We start from the raw sequence: 16,152 nt of genomic DNA, 5'->3' as shown, positions 1-16,152 counted from the left end.
GCTCTTTATTAAACATACACAGAGGATAACAATTAATTAGAATTAAATCACAGATGCCAGGAAACTATCTTCATTGCTGATAACCCAAATCACTAACAGTGGAACACTTTCAGTTTGATTGATTACAGCTCTGAATTTTGGAATACTTAGCAACTTGAGATGGGGAGGAAGTTTAGATATTTTGTTAGTCTTACTGCATGACTTTTTATTGTCTCAGACAGAAAATAAAACCTGAGAAGAGTATGAAGCAACAGGCTAAAATCCATTGCAGTATGGAAAGTTGAACTTCTGGTAGCAGCGCACAGTAGTGCAAAAGCAATTTATTTCTCTGCTGTCAGATCTTTCCACTGTGAGAGATTCCCCTATTGGGTTTAAAGACATAAGAAAATGGATTTCTTTTGTCACTTCTTCAGTATCCCCTATTTAGGGGTGATTAGATTAAGCTGTTTGTGGATGGTCTTTTAGACACGGATTGCAAGAGGGGAACAGTTTCCAGGCTATACTAATCTCAGATTTCAAATCTCAGTTCTCCACTTCCCACCTGCAGCTGTATGAACTTCTTGCTGCATCCAAGACCAGTGTCCTCCAAAGCTTTCTGGCTTGTGCAACTGCTACAACTTGCAGAGCTGTAGAAGGAACAGTGCTGAATTACACAAAAGAGAAAATGGGCCTGCCTTGATTTCTTTCTTAGGGAAATGAAGAATTTAAACCTCATGAGGATTAGGAAATGTTGTTCAAGGGCTTGTCCATCTTTGCTTTCTAAGACTACTAGTTCGAAGTAATGTTCATGTGGTGTGCATAAACAGGCTTGTCTTTGACTTATCTTTTGAAAACTTCAGTTGCTTTAAAGAAAGTTGACTCTTTTAGTGGAGAAAACCTTTACAAGCCAAGGAAGTGTGGATTCAAATATTTTTTTTCTTGATTGTTCTGTTATCTGCCTCAAATCTGAGTCTGTCTGTGCCCCTGGACATGTGCTGGTAGTACTACAGAAACCATTTCTGTGATCTGTGTCAGTCCACAAGTTGCTTCATTCAGCAAAAGCTTCTGTTTTAAAGATTTAGGTGGAAACATCTCTGTTAAGATCACAGAAACACAGAAGCATTTCACAGAAGCATAGAGTGGTTTGGGTTAAAAGGGGCCTTAAAAATAATTTAGTTCCAAATCCCCAGCCATGAACAGGGACACCTTCCACCAGACCCAACTCTTGCTTAAAGCCCCATCCAACCTGGCCTCGAACACTTCCAGAGATGCGGCATCTGCAGCTTCTCTGAGCAAACTGTTCAGTGCCTCACCATCCTCATAATGAAGAATTTCTTCCATATATCTAATCTAAATCTACCCTCTTTCAGTTTCAAGCCATTACCCCTTGTCCTGTCACTGCATGCCCTTGTAAAAAGTCCCTCTTTAATTTTCTTGTAGGTCCTCTTTATGTATTGGAAAGGTGCTGTTGCATTAAAAGCCTTATTTTAACAGAATACCAAAACTGCACCTACCCGTTTTGCAGGAAATGGTCCCATTAGGACATCGTACTAAACATTCCAAGCTAGAGGTGGACTCCTTGGTAGCACTGGACTTTGTCAGTGCTTGATAATTAAATAATAGTCGCTGAATTCCCTGTTTTACACATATATTGACTTTGGCTACTGCTGCTTTTTTGACATGACTGAGAATATTGAGTATTTTGACTAATGTACTTGAACACAGGAATTTATAATCCCATTTTATTATACCTACAGGCAATGGAAGACCTAAAGTTTCCTTTGCTATTAGTTTTGCTTCACATTATACTCCTGAGTAGACCTGTGGTCTCTATAACAATTACTGAAAGAAATGACGGGAAATGCAGCTGTAGGGCTTCAACCTTTTACCAGCACTTGCTGCTTTTCCCTTGGAAATAGAATTCTGTTATGCATCATCTTATTTCCAGAAAAGTGGTTAAAGATCAACCACTTATTCTTTGAGAACTGCATGGCTTTGGGAAATCTTAGATTTTATATATATGTAAATATAGCATTTGGCATGGTATATTAGCTGCCCCCCTACAGCTTTTCTTTATAGTTTCTTTACACAGTCTTATCAGTTCTCTGAAGGTTGTTTCTCATGTACCATTTCATAAAAGAGAGCTAGGCTAAGATAGCAGATACTGCAGCCTCAAGCTTCCTTGCATTAAAAAACTGGAACCAGTGAGGACAAAATCCTGAAATAAGAAAGTTCAGGCCAGTTAATATTTGCTCTGCAGTTCTGTGTAAGGTCCTGATTCCTTTGAGTTTGTCCCCTGCAATGTCTAAAAGCTTCTAAAATCAGTTCAAGAGAGAGGCTGTATTGGTTTGTACCAGAATAATGCAGGTTATACCTCATGAGCGGTATACTTACATACTTTTGCATACTTACATGTTCAAAGAAGAGCTCCCCTAATTAAGGCAATATCCTAGGACTTACCAAGAATATCTGGCAGGTACCAGCTGTTGTTGATACAGAATATGAGATCAGCATACCTTCACTCTCAGCAGGTACCACATTCTTTAAATGAGACTGTTGCAAATGAAAGGATTGGAAAGCATCAATCCAGAATGCCCAATTCAAAAAGGATCCTTTTGGCTGCAAGGGTTTATTTGAATGTGTAGGTTCTTAAATGTCTTGTTATGTGCTGCTTCTGCCATCCTGCTTGCAGAAGTAGAATCACTTCCTTCTCTGTGTGATAGAGCAGTCTGCCTGACAACACAGAGGGCTGGGGCTCTACTGGAACAACCTACTTGAACAATCAAGGATAATGAGGGATGGAGGCATATTACAAGCCTAAGGATGCTCTCCAGCCTTACTGAATTGACAAAGTCCAAAATGGTCACTTCAGCATCCATGTATCTGAATCTGGAAGGCAGAGGAATTTCTGACTGTCAGGATCTCACGTATATCCAGTATTTTAAATAGTACATGAAATTTCTTGTAGTTGAAAAACTGCTGTCATTTCGGAGTCCTACTCTTCGGTCTTTCTACAGTGCTGGTAATGTTTAACAGCAGCTTTGTTATTGATAGCACTTAAGGAGACTGGAAATAAAGAATCACTCCTCTTCAGCAGGGAATCTAACCAGCACTCACGAAGCTCCATCGAAATTCTTTCACCTTTTTTCATGAGCTTAAAAGGTCAACAAATAAAACCATAAAGGGATTTTTTTCCATCCATCCCAAACAGAGCTATAGGCATTAAGGCCTCATTGCTAAGTTTGGGAATGCAACTTAAACATCACCAGACAGACGGCAGATATGGAGACACGTTACTATTAAATATTCTAGAGTATGAGCAGAGTACAAAATTGTGAGAGATTCTCATCTTTTATAAAAGGACTAATGAAACAGAAACTCAGCGACTACATTTTATAAAACAGTAATTTGAACACATTTACAGTATCAGGAAACAACTTTTCTGTGAAGCTGGTGTTAGTGGTGTCTGAAGTCTCATCTCTTCATCTTCCACATCTGCTAAGCACTCTGACAGCTGGCTTGCATGAAGTCACGAATAAATTATTCACAATTCACTTGCTCTTTGAATAATTACTACATCAGTCAATAGATTTACTTGGGACAGGAAACAGAAACCAAACTTTCTGTTCAGAAGAGCTTGGGCTCTATACCAAATGCACTCCTTCCTGTTTTGCCTTAGGCAAAAAATATTCAGGTGTCCTCATGTTGTCACCTTGCTGAGCTAATAGTACTCCTCAGAGGTAAAGTATCTGAGAAGCATCCATTGCTTCAGAGCAAAGGAACTGTCTGCCCTCCCAAGCTATCTCTTCCAACAGCATATTTCTCAATCATAGAGATATTAATCTTTTTTTTTTTTTTTTTAATTTTACATAGATGTCACTTTAACTGATATCAGAATGATTCTGTTAGGAAGCCATGTCCAGAGCAGTCTTTTTTTTTGCATATAAGCCTGGGTAGCTCATCAGAGGAGGGAAAGTTGCAACTCTCCATCAGCTGTATCAGAATGAATCTCTGGGCCCTATGTCGCTACTTAACAAGGTGTAATAGGTTATTTTCTAATTACGCCTTGTTCATGTTCCTTGTGAATGTATTGCGTGTTTTCACATCTGTTGTTATCAATATTGTATTTGTGCTTTTTGCCCAAAATATTAATGAGCTGTCATTATTTAGAGCCATCCACAGTAGCTCCAAGGTTTCTTTCTAGAATACATTTAGAAGACTGATTTATTGTTGAATGGGTATTTACCCATGCACCTTATGATTGAATCTCATCTGACATATTATTGTTTACTCAGTATCATGAAATACTTCTATATTTCACTGTCAGTTTTTTGTTTTTAATACTTTCTTATCAACAGCCCTTTTCATCTCACTTTTGATCCGTTCCTCCAGATGACTAAGCATAGCAGGCAGCACATGTACTGGCACAGATTCTTGGGGAACTTCCCTGGGACAACTTACCATTGTGACAGCCTCACCATTTATTCCTGCCTTTTATTTCTTACTAATTAACCTGCTATTAACATGTGAGTCAATGACTTCTTTCATTCCATGGCACACAGTTCCTTTAAGAGCATGTATTATGTAAAGGAGTTCATGAAGTTTTCAAATGAAAATAGTACATTATATTAAATGTTCCCCCCCCTTTAAAATATTTCTCCTATAGTATACGTTTACTCTGAATCTATAATATAGTCTCTTTAAGCAAACTTCTTTCTGTCCGAAAACATGTTGCCCCTTTGAAAATAAAAAATCACTACCAGAGAGATTTTTTGCAGCCTTTTAAATTCCTTGAAAGTTATTTGACTTGCATACATTGTGGTCAGTTTTGGTCCCCAATACGGAGTAGTTCCTTAGTAGAGACATTTTGAATCAGGGCCTGCACGCTGCTCAGGGCCAAGTCATAAGGTGCTTTGTCCCTTTGGAATTCTTTGACTCTTTGTTCCAAGAAATTGAAATTACTTGTGGCACAACTAACTCCTAGCTTTTTCTAATATGTATCACCACTTCTTATCCATGGTACTCCTTTGTCATTGCAACGTTAACTTGTACCCACAGATGATGGTGAGAAATGGAAAATCCTTAGAAGTGTGCCAGATCAAATCTACTCTAATTTTTAATGTAGGTTAGGTAAATAGGAACTGGTCCTCAATTTTGCACTAGATAACTAGCTTCCTTCTGTTTCTGTTTTTTACTAAGGCAAACTTCCAAGTCTTTTGAGACTTAATGTTCTAATGTCATAACATTCAAGCTTCATGATTCCTAAAGAATGTGTTGTGAAAAGCCTGAAGTGTTGGTTGGTTTGTTTGTTTTTTTTTTTTAAACCAAAATGAAACCCAGCAATATGAGAGCAATATAACATGCCTCTGTGGCTGCATATACTGGAAACACACAAACTGTAATCCTCCCCTCTCCCTTTTGCAGACACAAAATATGCAGAGGCCAGCATAGCCTGTCCATATGGTTATGGAATTTGGAGACCTGGTTATGGCTGTAAACAAAACAGTAACATAATTCACCATCCATTATAAATCCAAAGTCAAAAAGCTGAAGAAAGTTTTGTTTGGTATGGATGATTTATGTGCAAATTCTTTGCAGATAAAGCCTGAAGTTTGATGTGTAAGAATAATGCAGAAGAGAATTTCATGCATCCAAAGTTTGTGTTTCTCTTGCTGTGTTATAAACACACTGCTGTTTCTGATTAAGTTAGAATCAAAACCTAAATAGCTCCTGCTTTGACCAGGGATATTTAAATTGCCCTGCCTAGAACATCTATTTGCCTGAATCAAACAACTGAAAAAAACAAGGTTGGGATTTCTCAGAAGTTTTCAATGTTGTGTAAGCTCAGGTCAATACCAGAGTCAATTATGAAACCTCATTTATTTTCAGTAACAGTGCACTAGCTGTTAACCTTGTTGAAAAACAAACATCAGAAGCATTTTCCTCATGGGCACATTGTGAAATGCACTTGTACATAGGTGCCAAATGCAGACTTAGTGTTTGTAGGGTCACCAGTTTTTGTTTAAAAGAAACTGGTGTTATTTACATGATAGTTAAACTTTGTCCAAGTATCTCATTAAATATGGCTGCTTTCAGTTAAGTGGCCAGGTTGTTGAGAAGTGCTATTATTCATTTATGACACTAGCTGTGTGAAAGCTTTGTACAAAAGGGTGTTTTAAACAAATGAACACAAGTGTCAGAAAGTCATTTATTAAAGGTGACTTCATTGACAAAGGGAATCCTGCTGTTAATCTCAATCATTATGTTTAAACAGGATTTGTGTTTGTTCTCTTTATAGCATAACTTCAAACCAGTTAGACTGGGTATATGGAGATCTTAAATTGCCAGATTGTATGATTTTGAGCATGAATTTAAGAGAAAATAGAAGAAGGAGAGAACAAGCTCTTCCATCCCTCTGCCTTGCCCAGACCAGCATCACTCAAACCATTCCTGTTAGCTACTTGCCTAAAAACCCTCAAGGCTGGAGGTTGCACACCCCACCCAGGGCCACCTGTTCCTCTCGTTCTGTGCCCTCACTGCTGGGATGAGTGTCCCTGTCTGATGTGCCCGTGATGTTTCAGCTGTTCGTGGCCATGCGAGCAGCCACCCTGAATTAGGTTCATGATCCCAGTTATCTTCTACCGTATTGCAACAGTGGCTGAATACAGACGCTTCTGAAAACAATGAGTTATAGAAGATGTAGAGATCTGAGGTGATTCATCTGTTCTGGATTATCTGATATGTGAATACGGGCACCATAGACCCTAGTGCGTGAAATGTAATCTCTCTTCCAAAGCCTGTTAGCATTTCAAATTGAATATTCTTTCTAGCTTCATACACTTTTGGCTAGGCAATTTTTTTCCCCCTCTTAACATTCTATGGCAGTGATTGTCATAGTTTTTCTATGCATTTTATGAAAAGTTATTTCCTTTTACCAGGCTTAAATCTGTTGTATTTCAGTTTCATTCACTGTCCCCTGTCTTGTGTGTTAGGCAACATGAAAAACAAAAGCTCTCAACATGTCTTTTCTGGAGTATTCGTTATCTTTTTTCTTATATTCCTTCTTTGTTTAGAGATTAACAATCCATTTCTTTTCAGTTCTTCTCAAATGACGTTTTACTCATCCTTCCCATAAGCCCATGTAATTTTGCCATGCTTTTTTTTTTAAGACGGTGCCACTGTTATTGTACACAGTATTTGAAGGAAACCCACCATGCTGTTTATTTGTACAATGGAATTCTAATAATTTGCCTGCTGTTTTTCATCTCAATTCATATTCATGTTAGCAACTTGTTTACTTTTTTTTTTCGACTGCAGCCACACTTGGAATTGAAATGATAATTGAGTTATTTTGCTTTAAACTGAATGTGCTTGAGGTGAATTGGAGGTTTCAGTTCTATTATTGAACTCAAAGCTGAGTGTTTTGTTAAGTTTTTGTGCTGATGGTGAAATATACGTGCTTGACCATATTGCTTATTTTTTCTTGTATTGTTCTATTGGACACTTAAATATCACAACACTACTTTTTAATGAACTCTAATTAAGACCTTGGGCTAGACTACTGTGAAACTGTATTTAGATTTGTCTCAGTGCAGCAATATTTACAATCGCCATAGATCTAGTCCTTACACTTTTAGTGTTTTCTACCTTTTATTTCATAGAGCTGCTTACTTCGTGCTCTTTCAAGGCTTTTTTCCCAGATACATTTTCTCTATATGGACAGATGTAAAAGCTAAATAAAGACTATTCAAGTAGAAAGCAGCATGCGCTGCTAGTTTGCTCTTGCAAAATAATTGTGTGCGCCTTGATGAAGCAGGCCTTTAAAGGTACTCTTGAATTCTTTGAGATAGTATTGTTTTGAAGTCCTTTACCTTTATTCACTGGAGACATTATTTTTTTTTTCTTTATTTTCTATGCTAGACACAAGGGCTATAGATGTCACTGCAACCTGAATAATTAAAATATTCTCGTTTGCACACCCTAATGGTGGAACTTAAAGCATGGCGTGCTTGCTTAAATGAGCTTACAGGTCAGACGTCACCTTTCACATTAACTTCACAGCAAGTGAACTCAAATGTGCTAGACAGAGCCAGTGAAAGGTTTAGAAAACAAGATTCTGCAGCTTTTCTTGTTTAACTGCATGTCTCATGAATGGTTGCCACAAATTAATTCTCTCTAGGGAGCGGAGAATTATTTTTATTATGTTTCCCATAATTTCTTCATTCTAACTACTTTACTCAATGGAATTCACTTAGAAAGATGAATGGGAAAACTCAAAATACCATGTTTTAAAAGCTGTTGTGACTTGAAAAATGTTTTTTTGTGAACTTGTAAGTTATTTCTCCCCATTCTGGTGAAGTGCAAATTAATTTTCAGCTGAAGGCTTTAATGGCCAAGAATCATTTATATTGACTGCCGACTGCTGCAAGAACATTTTTGTTAATTGAATGTAGTCTAAGAGCATTACGTGGCATGTTTTTGCAGACATTGATGAATGTGGAACTGGAAGGCATAGCTGTGCCAATGATACTGTTTGCTTTAACTTGGATGGTGGGTATGACTGTCGATGTCCCCATGGCAAGAACTGCACAGGAGACTGTATCCATGAAGACAAAATCAAGCACAACGGTCAGATTTGGGTGCTGGAGAATGACAGATGCTCTGTCTGCTCGTGTCAGGTCAGTAGAAGTAGCTGCTTCTGCAAGATGGTGGTAGGGAAGAAGGGAAAAGCTCCATGATTCAAATGAAATTCCTGTTTTAGCTGCCCTCTTGGGTTTGTGTGTGGTGCTACCAAAAAAAGGCAATTGTATATTATATAGGGTTTTGGGGAGAACTTGTCTCTCCAGCTTGCATGAGCAGAACTTCCATGGAAAGTTTCTTATGTGATACTGAAGAAGGCTGATACTGCTATTTGGTTAGCAGAAATGCCACCTGTGTTTCCTGGGTGGGCATTTTCATGCAAAGAAATTGTCTGGACACGTATTGGCATTGGTGACTGAAACCAGTATCTCTAGCAGATGCCTATAGGTAGGTTCTTTATTTCTAGAGTAATTCAGGTTAACTTTCTGAAATGTTTGCTGTGAGAAGCTTCATCCTAAGCTAAATGCTGATGGAGAATGAAGGTCTAATCCACTGCCGACAAGGTCCTTATCATTTCAGTAGCTCAGGTTTCATGGCCATGAATTTAATTTCAGACTATTTATCATCTTATGTAAATAATTACAGAAGAGAGGGACAGATCTGGAAGTTTAAAGAAACTGGACTGGCATCTTGTCCCATCCCACTCAGTGGGGTGAGGGCAGAGTTAACTTTTGAATACTCTGTGCAGTAACCAGGAGTAATGACAATTACTCAAGAGGTTCAATTAAATAATGAATTTACTGAAAACTCAGTTGAATTACAGGGAATAGTGGCTTGGCAAAAGTTTGTAACTATATCATAAATCTTAACAAGACTTCAGTGACAAAACTCGCAACAATATTACCCTTATGTGCCCAGAATAAAGTTAGAGAAGGAGAGAGAAGAGATAGATTAACCACACCAAAGGTCAGTTGATCCAGCGATGATCTCTGTAGTTCTCTTGGTGGTGAGTACAATGAAATTTCACCTCTAGTGTCCCGAGTGAGAAGTTTTTTAAACTTTATTCCATTTGCATGTGAGACAGGAGAGGGCAGCTCATCTCCTCCCTCTGCTCGCTTCTCATGCTAACTAAGGGGATTGTTCCAGAAATGAGTCCATAGTCCCAGAAGTGCCCAGAAGTAAGTTGGTTGGTCCTCTAGGGCTAGCTGGTGATTTGTTATTTTCCCTGGATGGTCAGTGATCACTGAATGACCCTGCCTTTCTGCAAGCCCAGTTAAGGAGGACTCAAGGAACAGATACCATTAATGAGGCCTTCATTTTCCTGCCTTCACATCACTTATCTCTCCTTCCCTGCCAGAAGTTGCAAAAAACATCTGTTTAAGACAGAACAAGGTGCATACTATGCCTGTGACACATCTGTATCAGAATGGTTTAAACTTAGGTACAATCCATTAAAATTTGACCCTTGGAAAAGACATGGTTGGGTTTCATCACCTTAGGGCAGAGCTGTCTGAAGGTTAGTTGTATGAAGGATGTATATAAGACAACAGAGGAACGTTCTGGTAGTTACTGACTGCGTATTGTGGATTCTGCCTCTGTTTGAATTGTTTTTTGGCCAAGATATTGTATAGTGGAAAAACTCATGAATTGCTAGTGGCTTAGAATTATGCCAAAAAATCAAATTTTGGTACAACTACTACTGGAGTTGGTCACATTTATGCCATTGCTCTATGCCTGTCTTCCAACAACAGAGTGGATATGTGATGTGCCGGCGAATGGTCTGTGACTGTGAAAATCCCACCGTGGACCTATTTTGCTGTCCTGAATGTGACCCGAGGCTCAGCAGCCAGTGTTTACATCAGAGCGGGGAACTTTCCTACAACAGTGGTGACTCCTGGATCCAGAACTGTCAGCAGTGTCGCTGTTTGGTGAGGCTCCTGATTGCAGCAGCAGAGACAGGAAGGAAAGGATATGAGTTATTCTGATCTGTGAATAGTTAGTTTTCATGCATTAGCATCCATTTATTTTCCTCTGGACTTTATGCGTATAATTGAAATCTAGTTTTCATGGATATTTGTCAGTATTATCAAGTTCCAGTCAAAAATGCATCTTGACACAATAGACATAATAGAAATTATTTAATCATTAAGATTGTTGTAGCAAAGAGTGGAGGTCATTTAGATATGGCATGTACACAGCAACGCTCATGTGTTCACTCATTCAAAGACTGATGTAGCTGTATAAGGAAATTCTAAATATGAATTTATCATCATGGTTCATAATTCCAAAGATGCCAATAGACTAAATTCTGTTTATTCATTCAGACATTCTGAGTAACACAAAAAATAGTAAGACTTGATGCATTTTTCAAAATAGTGAAATGAGTTTTGGAAAAAAAAGATCTTTTAAAGCATGTAATCTTTTTCCTAGGCGCGTATTTCAGAGTCTGAGTGAAAATTATTCTGCATAATGCCATTCAGGAAGTTTGTGTGGCAGAAAAAATCCCAAGATAAAACCAACTAGCTTTAACCAGAAGTTCTCTCCAAATATAAAGCTTAATCCATCTAGCAGCTTTCTCTTGTCAGGGTATCATGAATAACAGCCAGAAAACAATTTCTGTAAACATTGTGCTTTCAGTGTTACTGCTGCTAAAATCTGATGAAATAGATTCCCAGGTGCTTCATTAAATGTCTTAAAAACAAAACAAAACAAAACAACTTACAGTTTGGGATCTCAGTAGATCTTCTTCTTGTTTGGTTTTTTGGGGTGGTTTTTTTTTTTTTTGAGATGCCACTTCTGTAACTAAAGCCTGCTTTCTTTCAGTTGTTAGGGATTTTTTTGGGGGGTGACAAATATCGTCTGCTCCTTGTACTGTCCATCACTACAAAAAATAAACTGAAATATCAAGAGCACTGGTTGGTTTTAACATTGCTGTCGTTCTTACCATCATGTGATTCAAAAAGAGAAAAATTGACCCAGGTGAAAAATTTCTAAAAGGGTAACTTCGCAATACTTTTTGCAACAAGAGGAGAGAATTTGGGGATATGGCAAATCCCTGGGAATTTTTTCAGCTTTTACTCTGGAGACATTGAACTCATTATTCTCAAAGTCTTAGATACAGTTTTTATGAATAAACTTCTTTCCTTGGACCAAATGCTATTCTCCTTGCCCCCCCTAAATCCAGACTACTCAGTCTGTGTTTCAGATGAGCTGAGTAAGTTAGAGGTCAGAGATGGACCCACTCCAGAAGTAATATGCGTTAGTGACTTCTGTGAAGTCTCTCCTTTGACCCATAGATCTGAAACTTTGGCCCTTGTCCAGAGTTGAAGAGAAGCTGGCCCCAGCTTCTAGTAACTGATCTAAATAATCAGACATCTTTAGATTGCTGTACAGTCATCCAGTAACTTCCCCTAAGAATATTCTGGCCCAACGCAGGTCTCTGCTTTGACCTTTTCATACCCTGACCATAGTGAACCCATGATGCAGAAAGTGTGATTAAGTTTGGAAGTTCAGATATTCTGATCACAGCATCTCAAATGTATGGTAAATGGACGGAGGTCCTCTCACTGAAAATGTGCTGGTGTTTCCCACTGCATTTGGCTGCTGACACCCTTTGTCCAGCAAATGCATTTGTAATGGTGGCAAAGAAAAATTCCAGCATATCCAGACTTGAACAGCTGAAGGCTTTCTATGGCAAACCAACAGTCCAAGTAGATATAAAAATGAGAGGAAATAGGAGATTTCAAAACGCTTTTGCAGTTCAGTCATATTGTGGCTTCTGTCACTTGCAGAAGTAGGAATTCACAAGGACAGATCCATATTTTGTATTTCATGAAGTTTATGGAGAATTTTCAGCTGCAGGTTGATGGAGAGTGTTTTGAAACAAGTTAAATCTAATACACTTCCTGAATGGCATGCAGAAAAAGCACCCAGGATGCTGTTTCCCTCAAGCAATGAAAATCAGTGTTCTCTGCACTGACTTCTGAATAGGACCAGATGGATAAAATTAACCAGCTGAGAAACATAATGCTGAGTCAGATGAACAGATAATGAAACAAAATAAGAGCTAATAATCTTCTCTTGTTCTTGTAACATTTGTAAACAGCAAGGCGAAGTTGACTGCTGGCCCTTGCCATGCCCGGAGGTGGATTGTGAATTCAGCGTCCTCCCCGAGAACGAGTGCTGCCCACGCTGTGTCACCGACCCCTGCCAAGCAGACACCATTCGCAATGACATCACTAAAACCTGTCTGGATGAAACCAATGTCATTCGCTTCACTGGATCTTCTTGGATTAAGCACGGCACAGAGTGCACTCTCTGCCAGTGCAAGGTAAAGAGCATAAAAATTAAGCTGGGATTCCTCTTTCCCAGCTTGTTCCGTGGAGTATAAATATTAATGCACTGAGTCCTGTCAGTGGGTAGTTGGTGTCTACACTTGTTTAAAGCAGCAGAGGTAACAGTAGAAGTGATCAGCTTATTTAAGTTTGCTCTTGCACATGCTAGAAGGATGGTTTAATGTGCTAGCAGGTCAGAAGCAGGACAACAGCCTGTGCCACAGAGTGCTGTGGACAGATTAGTAGGTTTGGTTTTCCACCAGGGTAGCTCAATTTAAGTTTGATGGCAGTTTTTACTATATAGCTCCATGCTATCTTGGAAATTTATACAGTAATCAATAGGCATGTAAGTCCTGATTTCACACAAGAAATTTATTCTATGTGATAAATACTATAGTGTTATCAAAACTGATTGAATTGCTTTTTTTGAGAGTAGTAATTGTTTTGAGAATAAAAGGATGAGGTACATGGTTACATTGCTTTCTTTAAAATTAATAGTAGAATCAACATCATATTTAGAACATTTAGTAGTTTTTTGTAGTCAAAGGAATTCATTGTCTGAGAAGAAACATTAATGGCTATAGGCTTATAAGCCTCTAAGGTGAATTGTATTTTCCACCATCCAATACTAAAGAATGATAGAGTGTTTCTACAGTAGCCAAGGAGAGAGAGACAGCAGGGTTTATTCAGAGATGTTTAATTATTAGTGAAATTCATAGTTGATTTTGCTCTTTATTTTACATCCTTCCCAAGCACAATACTTCCCAAACTCTAGTATATGACACAATTCGCTACTTTGAAAGGGCACTCATAAAAAATAACCTAACTTCAGCACCTCCTCATGGGAGAGGTGGGGAGTAACGGTTCATTTAGTAGAAGCTGTCAGGTACCACCACCTTCCTCCTCTGTGCCTAACGCAGTCCTGTGTTCAACAGCAGCTGCTGCTGTCGAGACATTGTCCTTTCACGTGGTGTGTGCTGAATAAGCATAGCCCTTTGTTTTGATGTCAGAACGGGTCAGTGGTTAGAAGAAAATACTGTCTTCTGGCAGAATGGCTAATGATTAGAAAGCCACCTGCTGCCCAAAGGATGTTGAAACAGACTCGCCTGCAGAAACCCATCCTTTTGGAGTCCGTAGCTGGTGGTATACACCAGCTCCAATGCCAGAAGCTATTTTTTGCCTCTGCAAGTTGCTGAGGTTTATGTGTGTTGGTTTCCCCATCTGTAAAACAAATATTTATGTGTGATTCTTCTCAAAAGCACTTTTGGGATTCAGGGGTGGGAAATGTGTTCTCCCTGCTGTACTGCTAATCAATAGCAATGCAGAAAGAATGTCTTAGTTCTGCTGATGGCCACCTGTGTGCTGCTCCCACCTGCCCTTTTAAGCAAAGACTGAACCTTAAGCATCAACTAATTTATATTCAATGTAAACACATACATAGACTCATAAAAACCATTTATGCATTGTGAAATACATACATATATATATATATATATATAAAAAATGAAAACAGATATACTCCACTAAAGCTCATAGATTTAGTATGGCTCAGATATGAATCTGCATAACAGTGAAGATGTCCCACTTTGTCCCTCAGCAAGCCAAATCTCACTCAGTTCTCTTTACACAGCAGTTTTCTTTTTGAAATACACTACCTACTCATATTGTCAGCATTTTAATATCATAGTTCTGCATGCAAGCAGCCCTCTCCCTACAGATTGGGCTAATGCTATGCCCAATTTGTGTAGTTCTCTGTCTCCCCACATTTTTCTTGCAGAGCATCATATGGAAGGTCAAAGCTCTAGTCTAAGCCTCTCTAAGGAAGCTGTAGTAAAATAGGTTTACACAAATCCTTTAAGAATTCAGAAACCTGGCCATCAGCTAAAGCTGACTTAGCCAGAAAACCATTTCAAATCACAAGAAGGTGGACAGTAGGATTGTCTAACCTATAACAGAAGGAGTGAAAGAAAATGGTTGAGTTATTCAGACCTCGGTCTTTAATCAGTCCTGGCAGTTTAGTTAACTGAATGTACTTGGAGTAATTTAAAAATAATAAACACTTTTCATTTGCATTGTAAGAATCAGACTTTAAGAAGTAGTAGAGATGCAGAAAACAATTTCCCCAGTACTTTAATGATGTCAATAGGCAATCTGTTCCCTTAATTGCTAATATTCTCAGAAGAATGTCTGGACTATCAGGAAAAACTTAATGGATTAATGTTGGCTGGTATTACAGACAGGATGTATTAACTTGAAGCATTCAGGGCTAAATAAAACCCAGAGTCCCTTCTGCCTGATCTAAGTAAAACTCTCAAGTGCCCTGTCTTGTTCATCAGCTTTGTGTACTTGAGCCGATGCCTGATACCTTTATGTTGGGAACATTTCTTCCACTGATCCCAGCTTCTTTCAGTTTGAGCCTTGTAGCTCTGTGGTACAGACCACAGCAAACCAATCAGTTAGAGGAATCACAATAGCCTGTTCCCCTGGGCGAGGAAAGGGCATGATGATAGTATCACGAATCCGATCAAAATCTATAGGTGTCTTCTGTTTTACACATCTGTATGTTCAAATCTGATGAGTGTTTACAAATGGCTGAGCTTGTTAAATTGACTGAGTTTGTACAAAATGCTAATTGTTTAATTCCTTCTTTCTGTTTTTCCTTCCTTTAGAATGGCCACGTCTGTTGCTCAGTGGACCCACAGTGCCTTCAGGAACTGTGACACCAACAACCACTTTCACAAGCAGTTTCTGGTTAAAGAATTTTCCTTCACAAAAAAGACCTTTAGACCAAAAAATGTACAAAATTGAAGTTAAAATTAGATTGATTTCGTCCATCTAAAGTGCAGATATGTGATGAACTCAGTTGCCTGAATCAGAGTGAAATTTGCGGGACTCAAGACAAGCTCAGACATGTAAACCTTTGTATGAGGTCAGGCCCAAATCCTATGGCTATTTGTCTGTCTGACATTGTTATGCAGAATCTTAGGTTAGTGTAAAGTGGCACATTGTAATGCTGTACATAATGATGTCAAGATCCAAAATCAACTAGGAGGTCTTACAGGGTCTTCTGAAGCTCTGAGTCTGGCACTTGATGAGATGCAGAGATTCGTACCTAATCATATTCAAATCTGCACAAATGTGTTTGATTGCGCACTGCAGAATTTAGCAGATGTTTAAGTAAAAGAATGAAGCCTTCAGGAATAAAGAACCTAGCAGCTAAGATGTGATATGTACAGTATGTGTGCTGAAAAAAAAAAAA

At 38.6% G+C, this 16,152-nt stretch overlaps 1 protein-coding gene across 1 annotated transcript in view; it reads left to right on the top strand.

The window, feature by feature from the left end:
• The window catches only part of NELL2 (neural EGFL like 2), a gene marked incomplete at both ends in the record, with an annotated part of 152,729 nt that extends 137,116 nt beyond the window's left edge, over positions 1-15,613 (top strand). Inside the window, 4 exons of the mRNA XM_080359060.1 lie at positions 8,464-8,657; positions 10,311-10,487; positions 12,665-12,889; positions 15,563-15,613. Coding sequence (XP_080215186.1) covers positions 8,464-8,657; positions 10,311-10,487; positions 12,665-12,889; positions 15,563-15,613 — 647 coding nt within the window. The remainder of the gene's footprint in view (positions 1-8,463; positions 8,658-10,310; positions 10,488-12,664; positions 12,890-15,562) is intronic.
• Between the last annotated feature and the right edge of the window lie 539 nt (positions 15,614-16,152).

The sequence above is a fragment of the Nesoenas mayeri genome (assembly GCF_963082525.1).
Source record: "Nesoenas mayeri genome assembly, chromosome: 1".
Classification (NCBI taxonomy): domain Eukaryota; kingdom Metazoa; phylum Chordata; class Aves; order Columbiformes; family Columbidae; genus Nesoenas; species Nesoenas mayeri.
Note: the sequence above shows the minus strand (reverse complement) of the source record. Positions and strands in the feature narration are given on the sequence as shown.